Source organism: Lepisma saccharinum, chromosome 12 (genome assembly GCF_977018435.1).
Source record: "Lepisma saccharinum chromosome 12, izLepSacc3.1, whole genome shotgun sequence".
Classification (NCBI taxonomy): domain Eukaryota; kingdom Metazoa; phylum Arthropoda; class Insecta; order Zygentoma; family Lepismatidae; genus Lepisma; species Lepisma saccharinum.
In genome coordinates this window covers 58289738-58313379 of record NC_139240.1, presented here as the reverse complement: position 1 = coordinate 58313379, position 23642 = coordinate 58289738, and the positions used below count along the sequence as shown (strand labels likewise).

General features: G+C 36.0%; 1 protein-coding gene across 9 annotated transcripts in view; it reads left to right on the top strand.

Annotated features, from left to right (window-relative positions):
- Positions 1 to 23642, top strand: part of LOC145996132 (eukaryotic translation initiation factor 4 gamma 3-like) — a 198690-nt gene that overhangs the window by 159431 nt on the left and 15617 nt on the right. For all 9 annotated transcript variants that reach the window (XM_083132444.1, XM_083132440.1, XM_083132437.1 and 6 more), the window contains 10 exons: positions 828 to 995; positions 3149 to 3286; positions 5318 to 5524; positions 6423 to 6502; positions 9538 to 9715; positions 11495 to 11735; positions 12357 to 12445; positions 13017 to 13186; positions 13399 to 13526; positions 23066 to 23244. In XM_083132444.1, the coding sequence (XP_082988570.1) occupies positions 828 to 995; positions 3149 to 3286; positions 5318 to 5524; positions 6423 to 6502; positions 9538 to 9715; positions 11495 to 11735; positions 12357 to 12445; positions 13017 to 13186; positions 13399 to 13526; positions 23066 to 23244 (1578 nt within the window). The remainder of the gene's footprint in view (positions 1 to 827; positions 996 to 3148; positions 3287 to 5317; positions 5525 to 6422; positions 6503 to 9537; positions 9716 to 11494; positions 11736 to 12356; positions 12446 to 13016; positions 13187 to 13398; positions 13527 to 23065; positions 23245 to 23642) is intronic.

Sequence of the window (23642 nt, the reverse complement as noted above, 5' to 3'; positions counted from 1 at the left end):
GGGAGGAAAAAGAAATTAATTTTCCCTTTCTTTTTCATCTTTTTCCTCTCTTGCTACTATTTTTTGTTTCTACTACAGTTAGAACTATCTCGCAAAACGTCTGTGTGACTATATACACCATATTAAATCTAATATAGTTGAAACGAACATAAAGCATATATATACGCCTTCCGCACTACAGCAGCAAAATGTGGAGTGCATATACTGAATTTGACGAAAAAAACTACATTTTCCATTTATGCAAATGGAACACTTAAGGGGTTAAAATGGTGAATGTATCCTAAATTTGATAATACATTTTTGCTTCTCAAATATTTGCAGCAAAATTAATGAATTTTCAGTGACTTGCCTGTCAGGACAATTCAGGCTTGATAAAGTGCTGTCAGTATATAGACTCTTTAATTTCATTTTTTCTCAAAATATGGTAGGAAAATGCACACCTTACACCTTAAAAAAAAACATGAATTATGAACATTGCAATGTGCTATTTCAAATCTCATTTTTCCATCAAATACTAAATATGCATGCCTCTACGTAGAGAGAAAGTAGCCTTGCACAGTAAATTCATAGTTTGACCCATGTATTCAGCTTCATTAAATTTCTCGTGTCATGATTGTGATGCTTGATATTGTCTAGTTTAACATTTGATTAGTTTTGAATGTAGCGGAAATATAGTGGTCTGCAATTGTGTGCATCGTAAAACATTGCGGAATGATGAACTGTACGTGATATAATGTCTACCTAGCTTTGCTATGTGAAAACTATTTTGTTTAAATTTGTTAGCTGCTTCAATTTTAACTTAACAATGAATGTTTAATTTGTTCCAGCTTCCTCCCAAGAGAAATAGTCAACAGGGGAAACCTAAGCCCACGAAGGGTGTAATTCATGTTAGTTTGTCTCTAAAAGAAGACGTAAAATTACATGAGACTGAAAATGCTTGGAAGCCTACTAGGATGAAGCCAAAGGAAATTACTGAAGAGGAAGCAAAGTCTGAAGTAAGTTATTTCATTCTATATATATACCCCCCTCTCCCCCTGCATAGTTTTGCACAACAGGCAAGTACACCCGTTCTCTCTCGGGCTTCCCGGCGGGAATTTTAAATTTAAACACACTTTGGAGGAAAATTGTTATAACTCTGCCATTATGGGAGCAATCTGCTTCAGATAACTTTTGTTTTGCAGGTAAAACATCAGAGCATGCAACCGTGTACAATTCAGAATGCCAAACCGAGGAAGGGGGTTTGGGAGGCCCAATCCCCGAATTTCAATGAAAAAAACACAAATCTGGAGTTTGCCCCCTCCTCCCCTGCTATTTTGGAGAGAAGGTGCAAACCTTGGTATTCTTTTCATAGAATGGACGTTTCCAAAGAGAATGAAACATGTTTCATGTTCCTGGGTGCCACACAAGTTGAATAATGAGCCAAAATGTGAAACTGTTCAGAAATGTGGCACGTATATATTGGGGGAGGTTGGTCATCAATGTGAATTTTTCAGGTTTGCTCCAGACCTGTCAGTTTTCACCCAAACATAAGAGTATGAAGGTCCAAAATGCACATTCATTTCGTAATCAGCACCATGATACCATATGGTATCATTGGGGCAGTACGACCTTACTCTGGTGATACCGTATGGTATCATCGGGAGAGTAAAGGTTAAAAATGTCTTCCAGTTACTTGCATGTAAGGAGATATTTGTTCTCTTTTGGCTCATCAGATTTTACATGCAATAAATGTAGAAGGTGCAGGTCTGAATTCTTCCACACTATCTTGTTTACTTTACACTGTTGTTTTAGAAATGAAACAAAAATTACATTCAGTACAGATAGTGATGGCACTTGATTGCAACATATCTTATAATTTCAACCTTCAAACTTTAGTTTTCGGCAAGAATATTTTTATACTCTAAACTCGCTCTGCTTCACACAATACAATTAGAGAATTTAGGCAACGGTATATGACATGCCAAGGTATATTTTGGAAGCATTTACGTAGCATTTATGCTAGCAAAAATGTTAAAGGAAATGCTTTTGTCTAAAGCCAGCTTAAGCCAGTTCCTGATACTTGGAGCTCAGGAGATGCGCGAAAGGAACAAATTTTGTTATGCGCATTGTGTTTTTTGTCACACCACTGCCATGTGTACCACCAGTATCGTTAAGTCAATAACGGTGTGAATGTATCCGCCTCACAAAGTATTAGGGATGGATGATATCACTAAAATAATGATATATCGCCAGGTATTATGATATATTGCCTACAGTGGAACCACAAGCAAAAAAAATCTGCGCACTCACACGATTCCTGTGAGCCACATTCCTGTGAGAAGGGGAGGGGGAGTGGAACAGGCTTCCTTATGGCCCGAGCTTAACTGATCGAGGGGAAGGTGCACAAAGGATTTTAGACTAATGCTTTTTTGTTTGTGGTAGCTCTATACACACATATCAGCAAAATATGATGATGATATATATTGCCTGGACGATATTTTTCAATATCGCTCAACACTATGAAAATATCTGTTGAAATTTAATTACTTGCATACTTTCTGAGGAAGACTCTTGCATATTGAAATTCATGAATACAGTAAAACGTCGTTAATCCGGACCTCGATAAGCCGGACTTGGCTTAATCCGGACAGGCAAAAAGAAAGAGGCAGAATGCAAGGTTTTTAATTGGCTAGAAGTCCACAAGAGAACTTCCCAAAGAAAAGGCAGTCAACCACTGATGAAATTCGGTTTCCTGCAGACTTTGTACTGTAATATATACTGTATTTAGGCCTATGCCCTTTAAATATTATAATAAACTTGATTTGTTGCTATAAACTGAGTTTTAATGCACTTTCTACTATTCTTTTAGGTTATTTCAGTTAATCTGGACTTTCGTTAAACCAGTCAACTTATCCCCCCATTAGTCTGGATTACCGAGGTTTTACTGTACTCTGAATTTCTACAATGTTGAAGTATCTGCAGTGATTGAAACAACTGGGTCAATGTTAGACCCAGTTGTTTTAGTGGAATTATTGGTTGGTCAATTTTTGAAAAAGAAACAAGCTGCATTTTTCTTTTTTTTCCTTTTTTTAGAACTGGAAAAATAAAAAAACAAATTTAAATAATATGCACACTTGAAGTGTACTGATGTGTTTTCTATATTTTGTAGGATCTGTATAAGAAGGTACGAGGAGTACTAAACAAGCTCACACCACAGAAGTTCCAGACCCTTGTTACCAAAGTTCAGAACCTTCCTATTGACAGCAGAGAGCGACTTCAGGGAGTTATAGACTTAGTTTTTGAAAAGGTATGTGCTATTTTTGAATAGAGATTTCTTATTCAATAATACATTTTTTCATGATGGATGCGGTAAACGCAGTTTAAGGATTACTCACCTGAAATTTTGTATTTCCGCGTTGCACAATGTAATGGATATTTTTTTTTCTTATCCATTAGTAGAGGCACATATTTTTGGTAAATAAAAAAGCAACATTTCTGTACAAAAAGTCAATTTCAGGTTCAAAAGCGGTAAATAAAATAAAATTTTGCTGTTATAGCAGTGAAAAAGTGGTATATGAATTGACATTTTAGTTTTAAAATTGTGAATATAATCCAAAATTTGATTTCAAAACTCCACTTACTACACAAAATAGGCATATCCCTTCTAATAGCACGTTTGTCGTTACCAGAATATTAAATTTATTCCTGTATAAAGAGGTCCACTTTTGCTTCTGAAGTATTTACCCCAGTTTTAACAAATTTTGCGTGAATTGCATAATCGCAGGATAATTCTGATATAGAAAGTGTTGCATCGGTAAATAAACTCTAAATTTCGTGTTTGTGTCTTATTTCTCATTTTGCAGTTAATTTTGCATTATTTCGTGACAAAACAGGGTGCAAAAATGCACCTCGCACCTTTCAGAAATATGAAAAATTAATATTACAATGTGTTATTTCACATTTCGTGTTTTCGTCAATAATGAAGTATGCATGCCTGTGTCCATTAGAAATCACTTTGTTTTTCTATGCACATTTTTTTGTGAATACTTCAAGCTAGCACAATTTGAAAGCTTTTTAATGACGCAGAGGTGTATTGAGATTCTCAAATGCACATGTAATTGGAGGTGTATTAATTTTGGAATTTCTTTAAAATTTTCATGTGATGCATATTGAATCTCATATAGTACTTCTATAAATATATTTACCTGTGTTTTGAGTACTTTGAAATTATTGTATGCAAATATAATTTATTTGATGTGTAAATCAATTACTAATTGTATTATATGCCAGACATGATATTTAGTATGTGGATGAATAACTCATCTCCATGTGTTCACAATATTTTTTCATTAAAACTACACAAGTGTCAATGCTTCTTCATGACTGTAGATTCTCTATAGGTAATATCTAGAGGCACATATTTTTGGTAAATAAAAACAAAATTTCGGTACAAAAACTGAGTCAATTTCGGGTTCAAAAGTGGTAAATAAAATGAAATATCGGTGTTATGGCGGTGAAAAATTGGATGAAAAGTGGCATATAAAAAGACATTTTGGTTTTAAAATTGTGAATATAATCCTAAATTTGATTTAAAAACTACACTTATTCCACAGAATTAACATTTCACTTCTAATAACACATTTATGTAGTTATAAGAGTATTAAGTTTATTTCTGTGTAAAGGAGTCCATTTTTGCTTCTCCAATATTAACAGCAGAATTAATCAATTTTCCGGGAATTGCATAACTCACAGGATACTTCAGACTTCAGAAAGTGTCGGGTCGGTATATAAATGGTAAATTTCGTGTTTAAGAGTTAATTTCGCTTTTTTGCACTTCATTTCGCATTATTTCGTGACAAAACATGGTCACAAAATGCATCTCACACCTTTCAAAAACATGAAAAATTAACACTACAATGCGTTTTTTCAAATTTCGTTTTTTCGTCAAAAACGAAATATGCATGCCCCTAGTAATATCTTACAAATAATTTTAATGTTGTGTTTAAGAGAGATTTACAAAATTGAAATAATTTTCGTGAATGTTTGTGAACATTATGATCAGTTTTATCCACAAACAAGATACTAAAAATAGAGAAATACTAACTTTTTTTTTTTTTTTTTTTTTAGAAGTGACAGTTGTTAAACAAAATAGTCGAGGTTTCTTTTTTAAAATCTATGATTACATGCTTGTTTCTGACTGTTCAATTGGAGAAGTTTCATTTTATATAAGTGTACGAATTTTCTCCATGCTGTTTGTGGTGGTGTAATTACCCACTTTGTGTGTTCATAGTTTGGTGTTACATATTAGGTCAAAACTAATTTGTTGTAATTATTTCAGGCCGTGGATGAACCGAATTTCTCCGTAGCCTATGCTCAGATGTGTAAAGTTTTAGCCATGATGCAAGTGCCAGTTGAGAAGGGAAAAGAGGAGAATGTAAATTTTAGGAAGCTCTTAATCAGTAGGTGCCAAAAAGAATTTGAAAAGGACTGGTCGTTAGAATTAAACAAGGATCAAAGAATGAAAGAAATAGATGATGCTGAGACGGTAAGTTAATTTCCTGTCTACTGAATAAGTTTCGCTTGATGTTGCAAATGTATGGATACATTTTTATTATTTTTCGGCAATTATTTTGGGCCATTTATCCACTGTACCACCTTGAGAATTTTTTAATAGACATATGCAATGTAAAATTGGTTTCAGCAAGTGAAAACTCAATAACATATTTTTATCCGAAAATATGTTTTGCATAAGAAAAAACTTGCCTTCTAGGAGTACTTTCGCTGCTTTTTATTAGTGAAACCTGTTTGTGTGCAGACTAAAAGGAAAGAACACATCAAAAATTTCTATCAGCTCCGAACGTAACTACGTAAAATTATACCTTCTGTTGTTGAATGTCATGTTGGGTGCTATATTCACTTGCGTGAAGCCTTCGTACGGTTCTGTTTAACGGTGAGGCAACTAACGTACTTTACTTCACAATAACATATTTCCGCAAGCTAAAATCCACTGAAAATGCTCATAAACCATGCAAAATATTTCACTTTCTCAAGTCCGTACAGAGGGTCAAGGGTACAGTTATTTGTTTTCAGCAATATATTCAATTGCATTATCTTGCATTGAACCTGAATCTTTCGTGGAACAAGTTGGAAAAACTTGGAGAAAATTTTCTTGTTGCTTTGAGGACATGAAGATTGAATGTATGTGGGGAAAATGCAAAATTGGGATTTCACTGTGTAATTTCTGTTGAATAATCTGGAAATTTATTGCATTTTAAATATTTTTAGAATTTCAACAAATCAATAGTTTACAAAACTAGTGGTAGCTTTTAGTCCACATATTTGTGCTGTTGAAATGTTGGGATTCCAAACGGTTTCTTCTCACTGTAGTTTGCGTAACACTGATATTGCATTGATCTCTAAATGCTTTTTCTTGTCCATTTCAGGAGGAAAAACGGAAAGAGCTCATAGTTATTTTAGAAGAGGATGAGAGAAGAATCAGAGTGAAGTCAGTAGGAAACATAAGGTAATTTGAACCTTCTAACAGAAATAAGAAGTATTGTAATCATAATTAAAGCTGAATTGATGTTTCAGTGCATGTATCAATATGTTGGTAGAATTTTTTAATGATACCAGCCATTACTTTTCCAACATTTTCGTAAGGTTTTCAGTAATGGAACATGAGATCTCGCGAAGTCGAATTATCCTGTAAATGATGCAAAGTATGAAATTTCCACTTGTTTTGCACAGGGTGACTACTCTCGGGGAATTTTGCATGAATTTTTCTTCGTGGACTTGAAAAGTTGGCAACTTTTATTATTGCAAGTCCCATTGAATTTATGCACTGAAGTGTGAAAATTCATGGGATAGCGAGAGGGAACTAGTTGATGGCGCTGTAACTTTGCGGCAAACCAGTTGAACATCGCGAAGCAGTTGCAGTGTTGTCAGGTAGACTTCTGCGAGTGCAGTGAAACATCGTGTATCGTGGTGATGGCAACCTGACTGGAATTATCGGCATTTGAGCACAGGATGATAGTTGGTGCTATTCCGATTTCGAAAGTTGGCCGGACACTGAAGTTATGTTGCTCCACTGTGTCAAGGGTGGACCGTGAGTACCACATTGGAGGCATTACGACCCATCAGGGACAACAGAGTGGCTGCCCACGAGTGATGAATAACCATGACCGGCAACATTTTGGCAGATTTGTCCGGGAAAACAGACAAGCAACAGTGTGTGATCTGACAGCAGGAATTAGGGATTGGTGGATACCGATAAAGTACCGATATAAAATTTACCGATACCCGATATTCTACCGATCCGATATACAATTAGAAATGGTCCTTGAAGAACAGGAAATGTTCATTGATCTTCTTAATAGATATATGTTTCGAGGTGACTGCAGTGCAAAAGAAGTTGAATATTTAGACAATTACTTTTTTTATAAAGTAGTGCATCGAGATTATCCATAAAAATTACAACAAAATGGCAGAATTTTGCACTAAATTATGAGATATTTTTCGATATATCTGATCGGTAAAATAATCGGTAAATTTACCGATATGCCTATATCGGCCGATACTGATAGAGTACCGATTAATCGGTCCCATCCCTAGCAGGAATCAATGCAGGATGTCCCAGGAACGTGTCTCAAGAGGTCAGTGCAGCACAATTTGGTCTCCATGGTGTATCACAGCTGAAGAGTGCCGCTACTAACCACTGTCCATCGGCAATGGCGATGCACGTTTGCTCTGGAACACATGCAGTTTGCCTTAGAGGACTGGCAACGTGTAGCATGGTGAAACGAGTCAAGTTTCCAATTGGTATGCGCGTATGGCAGGGTCCGGGTGTGGCACAGACCTCATGAGGCCATGGACCCAAGTTGTCAACAAGACACTGTGCAAGCTGGTGGTAGCTTCGTCATGGTGTGGGGCATGTTTACTTGGCATGGTTTGGGTTCTCTGGTCCTGGTAAAACAGATAATGAATGCTCATCACTATGTTCAGCTGCTTGTTGACCATCTCCAACCTTTTATGAACTTAATGTACCCTGCCAACAACGAGATTTTCCAGGATGACAATGCACCATGTCACCGGGCCGCAATGGTGTGCGACTGGTTTGAGGAACATTCTGGCAACTTCTTACGCATGAATTGGCCCCCTAGATCGCCGGACATGAACCCTATCAACCACATGTGGGATATCATCGAACGGACTATTCGTGCCCAGGATCCTCCACCTGAAAGCAATGACCGAATGACGGCAATCGAGACTGCATGGCTGCACATCCCTCCAGCAAACTACCAGCGACTTGTTGCATCCTTTCCATGTCGAATTGCTGCACTTAGTCGTGCTTTGGGGGGGCCCCACTTCTTATTAGGTAGGTATCCCATGACTTTTGGCACTTCAGTGTACATATTTATTAATGCGCTGAAGCAAGTTTTTCAGTTTAGCCATTATTTTAATTGAAAGAAAATAAATGAAGGCTGCATGGAAAATAAGAATTCTCTCAATTCTTTTACTTTTTTAGTGTTCTTTGCAGAACAATCTATCTAACATACTGAAAATTATTGCAAATTAAGATATCTTGAAGTTGATTAGGTAAATTTGAGTATGAAATTCTTATAAAATTAAGTTTTTTGTAAATTAGTATAGCCCGTAACATTTTGGTTTGTAGATGTATTTTTGAATGTGAGTATATGAAATTATCAAATGTAAACTCTGCATCTTCATTTATATATTTTAAATATGAGTGTTTGTTCCCTTGAATTTTTGGAAAGTTCGCCTTGAAAACTGGGAATTATACTTGAATTTTATCATGGTCCTCGAGTTACGCCCCATGACTAAGTCTAGATGCAACAATCTCATTGCCTGCACCATTGCCGTAGATATTTTGAAGCAATACTGTGATAAATTGATGATTATAAGTGGAATACGTTAACTTTCACACTTATATTAATATTTTTCAACAATTTTTTACTTTTTATAATTTTCAAGCATTGGTATACATATATGTATTAGGCTCAGTCAATAAATAAAGAGGCAAGGATATTACACCAAAACTATGGTATGGTAGATAAACTAGAGTACCCACCCTGTTACTGCAGTGCAAACGAAATTGTATATTTAGACATTTACTTTTTTTAGAAAGTAGGGCATGAAGATTATCCATAAAAATTACAACAAAATTTCAGAATTTTGAACTAAATTATCGGATATTTATATCGGATCGGTAAAATAATTGGTAATTTTAACGATAAACCAATACACCGATGTGCCTATAGATAGAGTACCAATTAATCAGTCCCATCCCTAATATACGCCTTCCACACTTAAGGGGTTTTGCAATACCAAAATGTCCACTTTCTTTAATTCAACTAATGTTATGCTGTTTTCGTTAATGTCAGGCTAGAATGTGAAAATAATTAGAAGATAGTGAAGAATAAATGATGTTAATTGTTTCTGTGAAACTTGAAAGCCTCATGTTTGTAGTTGCCATCTAAACAGAACACTATTATTTTTAAACCGTTACTCGTTAATGATTCTTTGACTTTTATATTTTAGGTTCATTGGTGAGCTTTACAAATTGCAAATGTTGACAGATAATATTATGCATGAATGTATTTCAAAGTTACTCAGACAAGGTGATGAAGAGTCTCTAGAGTGCCTATGTAAATTATTGACCACAGTTGGGAAAAGTATGGAGTCTAAGGCACCTAATTCCAATGCTGCTAAGAAAAATGTAAGTACTTTACTATATGTCTACTGCATAGCCTCACTCTCTGCCTTTTCTAATTACTAATTTACAACCCAGCTTGCATTAAATGTTGGCAAAGAACAGATTCATGGTAATGAGCAGGGAACTGGATTTATGTGTAGTAAAAATTATTAAATATGTAAATGCATATTTATGGATAAAGGAGACGAGGGCTAAATAAAAAGCAGAGGAGGAGAAAGGAGACGCTCACCAGACAGTCTTAAAAGTCAAATTTTCACGGCTGCAGACCGCATTATCAGTCTTAGAAGCAAAGGCGGAAACGGAAGTTAGAGACCTGCAGAGTTGCCAGGTCAGAATCAAGGATGTAGAGGTACGGAACAAAAAGAACAGTTTTGCCACCAGGCACATCGAAAACTGTGAGTGGTGTGGGCAGATGGGTTGGATGGGAGTGATAAGGGAAGAGTGGGGTGGATGTCCCCAAGTTACTGGGTGACCTTGTATTTAGTTAATTTGACGAAAATATGTATTTAAATTGTAAAAATGTACCTTTTTAATAATATAAGAAAGTACACGAGCTACATAAAATACAATCTTGCCACTGTAACTATTACCAAACTTTTGTCAGTTATTTGCAAGAAATTCACCCAACTCTCTTAATCACACAGGGATGTGTAATTTTGAAATATGGAAATAATACATAAAAGTAACTAAAATATGATCAAAAACCTAATATATGTACAAATATGTAAAATAAAAAGTTAATTTTTTGAGTTTACATGCCATGATGCACAAAGATAATACAAAATTAAATTGATTTCAGCTTCATACATAAATACGTATTTACATATTTACGTATGTATATTTTACATTCCTTGGTAATTATCAGGTCATGAAGGTGGCCGCGGTGGCTCAGTCGGTAACGCGTCTGACTACCATGCTCAAGGTCCCGGGTTCGATCCCCGGCCGGTTCAAATCCGGGAACTTTTCTAACGGTGAAAGCGGCCCCGGTGCCCACCCAGCGTCGAATAACATGGGTACCTGGGGGAAACCCTGGGGGGTAATGCTGATCACATCACCCCCACTCACGACCGGATCAAGAAAGTGTGGAGTGTTACCCCCACACCCCCTATACGCCTTCATGGTGTGGTGCTATGCACAGGGGAACACTTTACCTTTTTTTTTTTTTTTTTTTTGTAATTAGCATTGTTGTGTTTAACAGGATCATATTGGAAGATCCTTTTAAATACATTTTCTTGATTGCTGTGATTATTTTTTTTAAATGGTTTAAGGTTTTTATCAGTAGTTTGTAGCAGAGCTAACTTGTTTATGTCGGTTTTGTAAAAAGAAACTACTGCAAATTCATGCAGTTTTATTCAGATGCATACCATGCAGAAGCCTCCCTGATGGCCTGGTAATAACAGGTCATTGCCTTGTAATCAAAGAAAGGGTCCTGTGTTGGATACCTGGTGGAGGCACACTTCAAAAACTGTAGGTCCAGTCCAGATTAGTCAATCTGGTGGACTTAAAAAAGCAATAATTCCATGCATACCTTGTAGAAAAGAATATGCAATACAACTGAAGAATGAAGTGCATGAGTATAAAAATATTTACATGCATATTTCAGTATGACCAATTACTATGTAAAATACTGAAAGGAAGTGTTTCAGTTTGCTACAAAGTTACTAAAATTATGTTCAGTTTCCTACAAAGTTACTAAAATTATGTTCCGTATCCTGTGGATTTGAAAACGTTTAGGTGTTGAAGCATCCTATTTGTGATATCTGCTTTTTTTTTTATCCCCAGGACTTGTCTCCTTATTTTGGACAAATGAAAGGTATTGTTGACAAGAGGCAAGTGTCTAGTAGGGTGCGTTTCATGTTGCAAGATGTTATTGAATTGCGGCATAATAACTGGACTCCAAGGAGAGACGATAGCAATCCAAAAACCATGGAGCAGATCCAGAAAGAAGCTGAAAGGGAAACAATGGAACAAAGTCTTGCAAATCTGAATCCTAGGAGAGACGATAGGGAAAGGAAAAGAAATAGTAAGTACATTAACTTACGGAACCGACAGATGTATATTTATTTTCAAATATTGTTTCAGTACTTGTTATTCACAAAATTACTTCCTCTGTCAAGTGTTTTCCCGCTATCTATATCACTGTAATAGGAAACAAGACTTTAAAATGTATTGAATTTTAAATGTTGAACAAACTGAGCTATAAGTACACCAGACTCATCCTAAATTGGCTTCTACAGGAGAGTTAAGGATTGGTACCGATTGTTTATTGTGTTTAAAAAAAAAACCTACATAGTACAGTATACTTTAACATGAAATTAGTAAAGAATTAATAGAGTATCTTTTTAAACACTGATTTATTTGCAAGAGTTCTCAATTTATATTCCAGTGCATTGTGTACCTTCAATTTGTTCTATAGGCCTATTCTCTTGAAGTTGCAAATATTCTGCACATCGCCATGAAAAGATTGCCATTTTTATTAATGAAATCAAATTGCAGAACTTACTTGTATGTGCAAATTTGAAATTGTAACAATTCTGCTAAGTGACTCATCCTGCTGCTAACGTTATAGATGATGTGTAATATAACTTTGCACATACTCTTAAGGTTAAGGTATAACATACGTTACTACTTCCAATTATTTTAGGAGGAAGCGCACCAGTTGCTTCAGAAGATGGGTGGACTTCAGTGAGCAGCCGTAGACCTGTAGATTCTTCCAAATTGAAGTTCTACACGGTAATGATAATTTTCTAATAATATCACTTACGGTATTTAAAATTTATGTTGTAAACTCCTATTCACATAAAGTGGCACTTTTTTAAGTTTTGCTACTTGGTGAAATGATGGTACATGGTGTAAGTTCTACTTTATCTAAACTGCATTTTTTGTTGGTAGCCAAAGGTCCTGCATGTTCATATAACTTTTCTGATGTTTTTAAAATGGCAAATGACTTCTTACATTAAGTTCAATTGGTCCTTTTGCACTTTTCACTTCCAGTAGAATATTTTTGTAGTTGTCAAGAGTATTAAGTTTTATCCTGCATAAAGGAGTAATTTTTTGCTTAAGTATTTACAATAGAATTGATCGATTTTCCGTGATTTGCATCACATCAATAAATTAATTCTAGATTTCATGCTTATGAGTTACTTGTGCATTTTACAGTTCATTTTGTGCCAAAACATGGTAGGAAAATGCACCTCACACCTTTCAAAACATGAAAAATGAACATCACAATGTGTTACTTTGTGTTTGTCGAAAACAAAATATGCATGCCTCTAGTAATTATCCATATCTTGCACCATTTCAGCCTGAAACTGAACACATTCAGTTGGGTCCTGGTCCTAACCGATACCAGTCCTGGAGCCGTGGCAGTGGCGTGGTGAAAACCTCTGAGAGAGAACGGAAGACTGTTTCAGTCAACCAATTCCAAGTTCTTAGTGAGGTGAATACTCACGATGACAAGAGAATGGGTCCTGGGTAAGCATCACTAGAATACTTGAACAGATTTTTGATTTACAATACAGCATATTAATCATGTGTTTTTCTTTGATTCCACCAATTTCCTTTGTGCTGCCTATGAAAAAATAAGTTTGTTCAAATTACATAGTAATTTCTAAATTTTCCAGTGATGTGTACTTGATCGAGGCTTGAGCTGCTCTGAAAAGTAATATTTTCTTTTCTCTTTTCAGTCGAACACTTCCTAGTATGCCTAGTAATAAAGATACTCGTATGCCGTATTCAAAACCAATGGTTAGTGTTTCAAGTTCTTCAGAGAAGGAAAGAGTGATAGCTGCTGTTGTTAAACAAATGGGAAGTGGTAAGTTGTTTTCACAAGCTTCAGTGTTTATGTGGACTGGTATAATGGAGGTTTTAGCCACTTGGGTGTCAATTGTTGTAGTAAGAATTTAGTAGTTGTGTGGTTTTGTAATACATGGGGCAAACATATTTATGGTGGTAGATTTCAGTATTTAAAAAATCCAGGACACAGTTCGGGATCAGTAGCTCAGATTTTAGAGCATCTGGCTACCATGCAGAAGACCCAGGTTCGAATCCCAGCCAGGTGATCTGGACCAGGATTTTTTCCCAGTCATTTCCCTGTTTCTGCATGGCTCAATGGCCTACTCAGTCTTGTTAATGGGTACCTGGGAGGTAAAGGCAGCCGGCCATGATGTCGATCAGATCATCCCAACTATGGCAGAGATTAAGAATTTATGGAGCTCTATACCTCCACATCCACCCCATGTGCCTTCGTGGAATGTATTCACCAGCACAGGAGTACCTTTCTTTACCTTACATTTTGGGATCAAAAGTGATATATAAAAATGGCATTTTGGTGTAAAAATTAGTTTTAAATTCAGTTTCGATTTGAAAACTATACTTATTACACGTTTATTTCTAATGCCACTTTCTGTGTAAAGAAAATACATTAATATTACTGCATGCTATTTCACATTTTGTTTGTGAGTGAAAAACTAAATATGTGTTTCTCTAGTAATACGTAGAGGCATGCATATTTCGTTTTTGACGAAATATGAAATAACATGCTATAATGTTCATTTTTCATGTTTCTGAAAGGGGTGAGCTGCATTTTGCTACCCTGTTTTGTCACGAAATAATGTGAAATGAACTACAAAATGTGAAATATACTCTTAAACACGAAATTTACAGTTTATATACAGATGCGACACTTTCTGAAGTCTAAAAGTATCCTGAGAGTTATGCAATTCATGGAAAATTAATTCTGCTGCAAATATTTGAGAAGCAAAAATGGACCCCTTTACACAGGAATAAACTTAATACTCTGGTAACTACATGAATGTGCTATTAGAAAGGAAAAGTTTATTTTGTGTAATAAGTGCAGTTTAAAATCAAATTTAGGATTATATTCACAATTTTGAAACCAAAATGTCACGTTTGATGTGATTATTCATCGCTATAACACCGAAATTTTATTTTATTTAATGCTTTTTTTTTTTTTGGGCACGGTGGCTCAGTCGGTAACGCATCTGACTACCATGCTAAAGGTCCCGGATTCGATCCCCAGCCGGTTCAAACCTGGGAACTTTTCTAATGTTGGAAGCGGCCCCGGCGCCCACCCAGCGTCAAATAACATGGGTACCTGGGGGGAGACCCTGGGGCGTAATGCTGATCACATCACCCCCACTCACGACCGGATCAAGAAAGTGTGGGGCGTTACCCCCCTATATGCCTTCATGGTGTGGTGCTAAGCACCGGCGAACACTACCTTTTTTTTTACCTTTTACTGCTTTTGAACCTGAAATAGACTCCTTTTTTTTTTGTACCGAAATTTTGCTTTTTTATTTACCAAAAATATGTGCCTCTAGTAATACGGTTACCTTTTTGTGGAATGAAAGAAGCATAGGAAAATATTTGAGCCATTGTAACCCAGAAACTAATGGATTGTGTTACGTAAAACTTCAGGCCCCCCATGAGTAGAGTAAGTGCTCTATTATTGCATGAATAAACATCTCAATTTCTGAGCTAATTTTTTTCGTTCATATCACTGAGTGAGCATGCATACTTTGCTGCAAGTGATCAATTTTATTCATGCGACCAGAAGATTTGGCAACGTCTGTCCACATGTGAAGCCATGAATGCTTCACTTTGTCACCATTTAATACATGGCAATGTACTATTTAGGAAGAAGTGGTTTTTTATACGAGAATCTTATTAAAGATTAAATTAGTTTAAGTTACTTGAACATTCATGGTGCACTTTTTCTTTTTCATAGCTGCATATTATAACTGCTATGACAGATGGAAGTGCTATAGCAATTAATTTTTGCTTCACACATTGGAGGCATTATCTCGTTTGTGTGGGAACAAAGATTAACACAGTTAACAACATAATTTACCACTTGAGCATCAGTTATATTGTAGAATTTAGTGGAGGATTGTTTTCTTAAAAAAGGTTGATATTGTGTGGAACAAATGGAGCGGAAGAAAATATTTGAGATCCATTAAATCTCGTGTTACCTTAGCCTGAAGGCTAAATCCATCTGATTGTAGCACCCAATACATTTGATGCAGATTGTAACTTTACATTTTGCTCTTCGAATTTTCACGTTCTTGTGTGTGTAAAATGAAATTTGCTAAAAAAAAAAAATTCGTGTAAGTGAATATTCATATTAATTAACAGATTATATATTTTATTTAAATACACAAAGGGATTGTCAGGGAATTTCATAATCAAAAAATCGTAGCAACCCTATGTTTATGGGAAGTAACATGGATTTTTATAAAAACTACTATTAGAGATTGAATTACAACTCTTTTACTTGAACATTCATGATGAATTTCTTGGATATCATAGCAGCAACTGGCATGAGGGAGTGAAGGGCTATAGTAATTGACCTTTGCTTTACATATCACAGACGTTGTCTAGTTTGTGTGGACTCAATAGTTACCACAGTTGCAACAAAATATATATATATATGTAATATATTTAACTGCCACTTGATTGTTAATTGTATTTTGTAGAGGGTGGTTTTGTAATAAAGAAATGAAATTTTGTGAAGTAAGTGAAGCAAAAGATGATATTTGACACACATTACACCCAGTAGCTAGTGCAGTGGTCTTCAATTCTCTCCCTTTACTGGGCTATTTTCACATTCTATAAGGAAGTGACAGGCCACAGTGTACTGTTTATAGGAAGAAGTGTGGTTTCTTTAATGTAAAAATCTTATTAAAGATTAAATTACACTTTTTGCATACTTGAATGTTTATGGTGCACTTTTCTTTTTCATAGCTGCATATTATAACTGCTATGACAGATGGAAGTGCTATAGCAATTAATTTTTGCTTCACACATCGCAGGCATTAATCTTGTTTGTGTGGTAACAAAGATTAACAGTTAACATAATTGCCCACTTGAGTGTCATTGTCTTCAAAATGTAGCAGAGGGTTGTTTTCAAAATGAGGTTGATTTTTTGTGGAACAAATGAAGCACAAGAAAATTAAACCCAGCCACTACTGAATTGTATTGTTTATTGGTAAAATTACCAATTATTTTACCAATCCGATATATCGAAAAATGTCTGATAATTTAGTGCAAAATTCTGTAATTTTGTTGTAATTTTTATGGATAATCTCCATGCCCTAATTTCTAAAAAGTAAATGTCTAAATATGAAACTTCTTTTGCACTGCAGTCACCTTGAAACACACATTTATTAAGGATGTCAGTGAACCTTTTAGGTTCTTCAAGGACCATTTCTAATTTTATATCGGAACGGTATCGGTAAATTTTATATCGGTGCTTTATGGTATTTCCAAAATTTCATATCTGCCCATCCCTAGTATTATGTAAGAAAATGGCCCTCATAAGTGGGGCAAGTGCTTTGTATGTATTATGCTGCTGGTTCCATTTCTGAATATTTGTTCACATCAGAATTTGAACACCTGTTATGCTCTTTGCTTTGAGCAGATCCTCAATGTTTCCCTTACATTGCCTTAATTTAACTAAATTTTGCATTGTGACTGAATGTTTTATCAGGCTAAAGTGAAATGATTCAATTGCAAGCTACTGATTTCAACTTAAATTGAGGGACATAGGATTTATGGTGTATACAATAAGAATCAGGAATACTTACAGCAAAGACCTTGCCTGGACTAGAAAACAGGATGAATGGAAGAGGAGGACAGTACACAACTCTTGAATAAAGCTAAGCAAAGCTCATCTTTGTAGAGACTGCTGCTACTACATTAAAGTAAATGTGGCTTCCTGGCTTTTTTGTTATAGTCAAGATTTCTGAAAAAACTTGTGAACGTTTGCAATGGATACATTACCTTGCTTTCTAATGTCCTTTCGCAGACATGTACCAAGGGTCTTGCTTATCGCACGTAAGTCAGACACCTTTTCAGTCGTGACGTCACAGGGTGGCTACTTACCAGGAATTATGCACGAATCATTTACTCTGGGAATTCTGCTTGAATTTTTCTCTGTAGGCGTGAAAAATTGCAACTTTTATTGATTCAAATCCCATCAAATTTGTCATATTTATAAATGTCCTCAAGCAAGTTTTTCTCAGGCTAACTTTTATTTTTATCAAGAAGGAAAGAAAGTTGCATGGAAAATAAAACAATCGTCTCAATAAGTTTTCTTTTTTAGTGTCCTTTGAAGGACAATCTAACTCGCAGACGAAAGATTGTTGCAAGATAAGATATCTTGAAGTTGATTAGTTAAATTGTGAGATTGAAATTCTTATACAATGAAAATTTTTTCGTAAGTTAGTATATTCTGTAACATTTGTGAATTGTCATATAGGGGGTGTGGGGGTAACGCCCCACACTTTCTTGATCCGGTGGTGAAGGGGGGTGATGTGATCAGCATCACGCCCCTGACCGCCTTTACCCCCCAGGGTTTCCTCCAGGTACCCATTTCATTCGACACTGGGTGGGTGCCGGAGTAGCTTCCAACGTTACAAAAGTTCCCGGATTTGAACTGGCCGGGGATCGAACCCGGGACCTTTAGCATGGTAGTGAGACGCGTTACCGACTGAGCCACCGTGGCCACCAACTCTGTACCTTATTTTTTAAAAATTAAATATATGTACCGTTTAATTGAATTAGAATTTTTGGATGCATTGGAATCACATAGGCCCTTTATATATTATTAATACATTAGTGTGTGTGTGTGGGGGGGGGGGGGGTTGGTGATATGCTGTAATACATTAGGTTGAAATAAGAGTCGTTCAAGGAAAATCTTTCCTATGTTGCAAAAAATTTATTTCTTAAGGTAGACAAAATTCAAGTTGCACCAAGTAGCATGCTCCTTTCTCACTTTTCAACATAATTTCCAAGGCGGCACAAGCATTTGTTGCACAAGTTTTTGAAAGCCATCTGCAAGAAATTAGGGGTTCAGGGAACGAAGAACACTTTTCACGGCTGTCTGAACCTCCAAATCAGTCAGGGCTGGGGGTGGTAACGTTTCTCGAAGTTTATCCTGTGTTAGTGCTGCCAAATGGGGACGAGCATTGTCATCCAAAAGAATGACACCAGCAGAAAGGAGGCCAGGATGTTTGCAGCGAATAGAAAAAACTTGTTTCGCGATGACTCTTACTTCTTATGGCCAGGGCAAGTTTTTCACTGCAGGACTCATGCTAATCATGTGCTGCGCATACGCGGTAGCCTGCACGAATGTTGCCTTGTGTGTAAATGTAGAGGAAAGACGAAAGAACACATTGCTAGTTTAATTTCATTTATCAGGCTTGTACTGTCTACAAAAAAAAAAAAAAAAAAGGACACTTTTTCCTTCAACGACCCTCATAGAAAAAAACATCTACTTGTACCCTTGAAATTTTTCAAAGTTCACCTTGAAAACTGAGAATTATACTTTAAGTTTATCAAGGTCCTAGTGTGGCCACCCTGCATCAGGATAAATGCTTTAGTTGTTATGCAAAATGTGATGTATGCTAAGAGATTTAAAACTAACAAGCCTGACCTAACCACGAAAGCATTCTGCGCTTGTACCAGAAGATGAAGTACGGTGCTTGATCAAGAAGGTGTTTTACTTGTGACTAGTCATATTTGTGTACCCAACATAGGATGCTGTTCCTCAATATCACTCATAATAAATACAAGACCGAATAACCCTTGCACAATAAACCAGCGGAAACTAAATGAACCGCATGCATGCAATGTGTGAAGTGTCAACAGAGTTAAGCAAGTGTGGCAACCATTGAGGGTTAGGTGTGGGGAGGCAGCAAGGGGAAAATGTGAAAGCATGTGAGCTTCACTGGTCTCTATGTATGTATTCCACTATAGTGTTCTTTAACCTCTTAACTGGGTAATTTCCTCGTCGAAAGCCCAATCTGCCCTGGGGATTTTTGTTGATAAATTGATGAATTTCGTAAACCAATATTTGAGTTAATATTTCTGTGCTCCATGGCATACCATTTAGGTATTGTTTATTCTTTTATTGGTCCTTCTTGTACTTTTTACAATATGCGAGATTTACAACTACAATATATCTCGGATTTCCTCAGCAGGAAAAACACGCCGTCGCTTCCGATTTGCCTGAGCCATTATTGCATACGCGATAGAACTGAACGTCGGGCTGTGTTCGTTGCTTCCCGCTAACTCTAACGGTTACAACAGTCTGGAAGTCAGAGCCATCTGGTGAAACAAAGAAGAAAGTAATTGTACGAAGTATCTCGTCATACACAACAGATATCAGCAGTAAGAACATGAGAACGTAGTATCTCGTCATGCCCATTATAAATCAGTAGAGCCAGAACGGAGTATTACGTCATACCCAGTTAAGAGGTTAAGTAAGGCTGTCTACTTTCAGAACATGCTGTAGTTCCCCATATTTGATGCAATGGATGCTTTAACGCATGAATTTTAGTATAAAATCTTAGATTGAATTACAAATTCAGTTTTTTGAACATTCATTGTGCACTTCGTGGATTTCATTGCAGCATAATTATAACTGCCGTGACAGACTGAAGTGCTATAGTAATTAATCTTTGCTTTTCATGTCCCAGATGCTGTCTAGTTTGTGTTGATTCAAGGGTTAGCACAGTTGCAACAGAATATGTACATTTAATTGCCACTTGACTGTTAATTGTGTTTTGTAGAGGGTGGTTCTGTGATTTTAAAAAATCAAATTTTGTGGAGTAAATAAAGCATAAGATGATATTTGAGATGCATTACATCCAGTAGCTAGTGGGTTTATTATATTAGACAGCAGGCCCTCATATGTAGAATAAGTGTTCTAGTTTTGTACAAACTCACTCAATTCCTGAGCATTTTTTGTGAAATATTAAGCTTTTTTTGACAAGTGTGAGAAGTAGCTCAGTTCTACAGCCAAACGTATACAGAAAAGCAGGATGCATGTGAAGAGGACTGTATACAACTGTTAAAACAGGCCAAGCAGAGTTTTCTTTAACTATCCCATGAATGGGTATTAAGATGTCTGCAAAACAGTGAATCATGGATGGCATTTTATTGATCTGTTCTGTTGCCTTATGCTCTTTAAGTAAGGTTTGCACTTTCCGGAACATGGCTATATATTTTTCCCTGCATTTGAAGTAATGAATGCTTCAGTTTATTACCATTACCATATATAATTCATGCAATGTACTGTTATATCGTATTGAAGATGAAATTGCATTTTCGCTTACTTGAACATTCATGGTGCACTTTTTCTTTTTCATAGCTGCATATTATTACTGCTATGACAGATGGAAGTGCTATAGCAATTAATTTTTGCTTCACACATCGCAGACATTATCTCGTTTGTGTGGGAACAAAGATTAACACAATTAGCAAAATATATATTCCAATTGGCCACTTGACTGTCGTCTTAAGAAATGTTGTAGAGGATTGAAATTTGTGAAAGGAATGAAGCACAAGAAAATATCAGAAAAGTAAAACTGTTATTAAAGAGAAGTTAATGTACATATCTCTGAGCAGTTTGTTGTAATTTAAGCGGGATGAGTAAACGCAGTCACGTGCCGGTAGCATGCATGGTAGACAAGGATGGTTGTCACGCTGCAACAGAGTGCACAGTGTGTCCTATGGTGTGCAAAATTCTCTAGTGTTACATGCACGCCAGCACTATCGTGCAGCTGAATGTAAATATTCACTCACGAAACTTGCATCCTTTTTTTTAATCATCATAACATCATGTGCCAACATGTTCATGGTACGAAACAACTTACAAGTTGATCCAAGTTCTCGATTCTATCTCGGGTTAGTCGTAAAGTATTTCGTATCGTGCTGTTTGTGCTTTTTTTTAACAAAAATCCTCTATTTTTGTACAAACAAACACTCCTTGCTGTGAGTAGGTGTTTCATTTATACCAGCAAGTATTCTAGATTTCAACTGGAAATGAGGGACATGGATGTGTGGTGTAAATTGTTAGATGCTTGTAGCAAAGTCGCTGCCTGGATTAGCCACGGCAATGCAGAACATATATTTTCCCCACATATGGAGCAATTGATGCTTTAATACATGGCAATATACTGTCTACTGTATGAATTTTTATGAAATATCTTAGTAAAGATTGAATTACAAACTTTATTATTTGGAAATTTAAATGGTGCACTTTTTGGATTTCATGGCAACATATTATAACTGCAGACAGACTAAAGTGCTATACAGGGTGGGGAATAACCTTTTGCTAGGGGTCCATAGCCATTATCTCTTTTCCCTGAACTCTCAAGGTTAACACCGTTATTTTTCTTACTTGGTTATTTTATTTATAAAGGTTTAGATTGTGGACTTTATATGAAGGACAAGAAAATGTTTTGAGTGTCTTTAAACCCAGTAAGTAGTGGATTGTATTTATAAAAGAGCGACACACACGAGCATTAATATTATAATATAAATCAATATAAAAAATATTAAAGCGTAAAACTATATTATATATAATTCCCTAATAACTAGATATAAGATAAGTCGAAAAACATTTTATTACAAATAATAATTTTAACAGAAAAATATAATACTTTTACCTTAAAAATTAACTCTACTAGCTCCTCAACTTACGAGAAAAAAGAATATTCAATTAAAATTCAATCCTCCCGGATACAAAAGGTACGATTATTAACATCTAGAGTTTTTGTATGAAATTGCAGAGCATCGTTCATTACATTATGACTGAATTAATACTTTTTACAAGACCAAAGCAGATAGATACCAATCAGAAGCATGAATGCTTATAGCAAAAGTCTTTCGGAGCCTCTCCGATGGCATAGTGGCAACGTCGTCATCTTGTAATCAAGTGATCCTGGATTTGATACCCAGTGGAGGCACACGACAGTCGTTTGGGTCCCACTTTAAACTGTAGGGCCAGTCCCGATGAGCCTTTCTGTGCATGAAGTGGACTTAAAACAATAATTCAAAGCAAAAGTCTTTACCTGGACTATTTTATTTCATCAATAGGAATGAGGTGTCTCCAAAACATTGATACATGCTGAAGCTATTTGTTATACTTTGTTTACTTGAGTTCTTTAAGTAAGGCTATTTACCTTTGAACACATGGTGATATCCTGTTTAGAGGAAGAAATCTTAGTTAAGATTTAATTCCAAGTTCTTATACTTGAACATTCATGGTGCACTTCACATTTTCATAGCCATGTATTATAGCTGCTATGACAGATGGAAGAGCTATAGTAATAATCTTTGGTTTACACATCACAGGCATTATCTCGTTGTGTGCACTTGGAGGTTAACACAGTTACAACACAATATAGTGTCATTTGAAGATTTGATCTTCCATATTGATGGAGGTGACATAGCTATTGCCCTCTGAGGATGAAAGTTCATGTGAAAAATGTACTTTATAAACTTGTGCAACTGTGTTCTTAAAGGAAGAAATTTATCTTTCAGGTGAAACGAGCAGGTCACGTAGTCAGCAGTCTTCCAGGGATAGTTCCGTGTCGAGAGAGGAATCTAATGTACCCAACCAAGCAACTATTCTCAAAGGAAATCCATCTCTAGAGGGTGAAGACTTGGAGAAGAAAGCACATACTTTGCTAGAGGAGTACCTACATGATTTGAATTATGAGGTTGGTTGCAATTATCATTTCATTAAAGTGTTCGGCACTTGTAGCTGGCTGTGGTCACTACTTTAACACTAGAGCTACAGGAAAATTTACCACCCTAGATTCATGGCAATCAGTCACTTTGACTACTTATTTTTCACATTTTGATATTTTTTTATAGATTTGAAACAATCTTTTTGCCTTTGGTACGGTATCTACTTATCAGTTTTTCACAAGCTGCCTCCTCCTTTGAAGTTTTATTTTATTTCATATGTATACCTGTTATTGCCATTTCTTATTAGCATAGCATTGTTCTATTTTGATCCTTCGCACGATATAATACGGTCCAGACCTTAGTCGATACACTAAATGCACGGCTTGTCAAAATTTGCTCTTGCAGTTTTATCCCTAATATTTCCCTA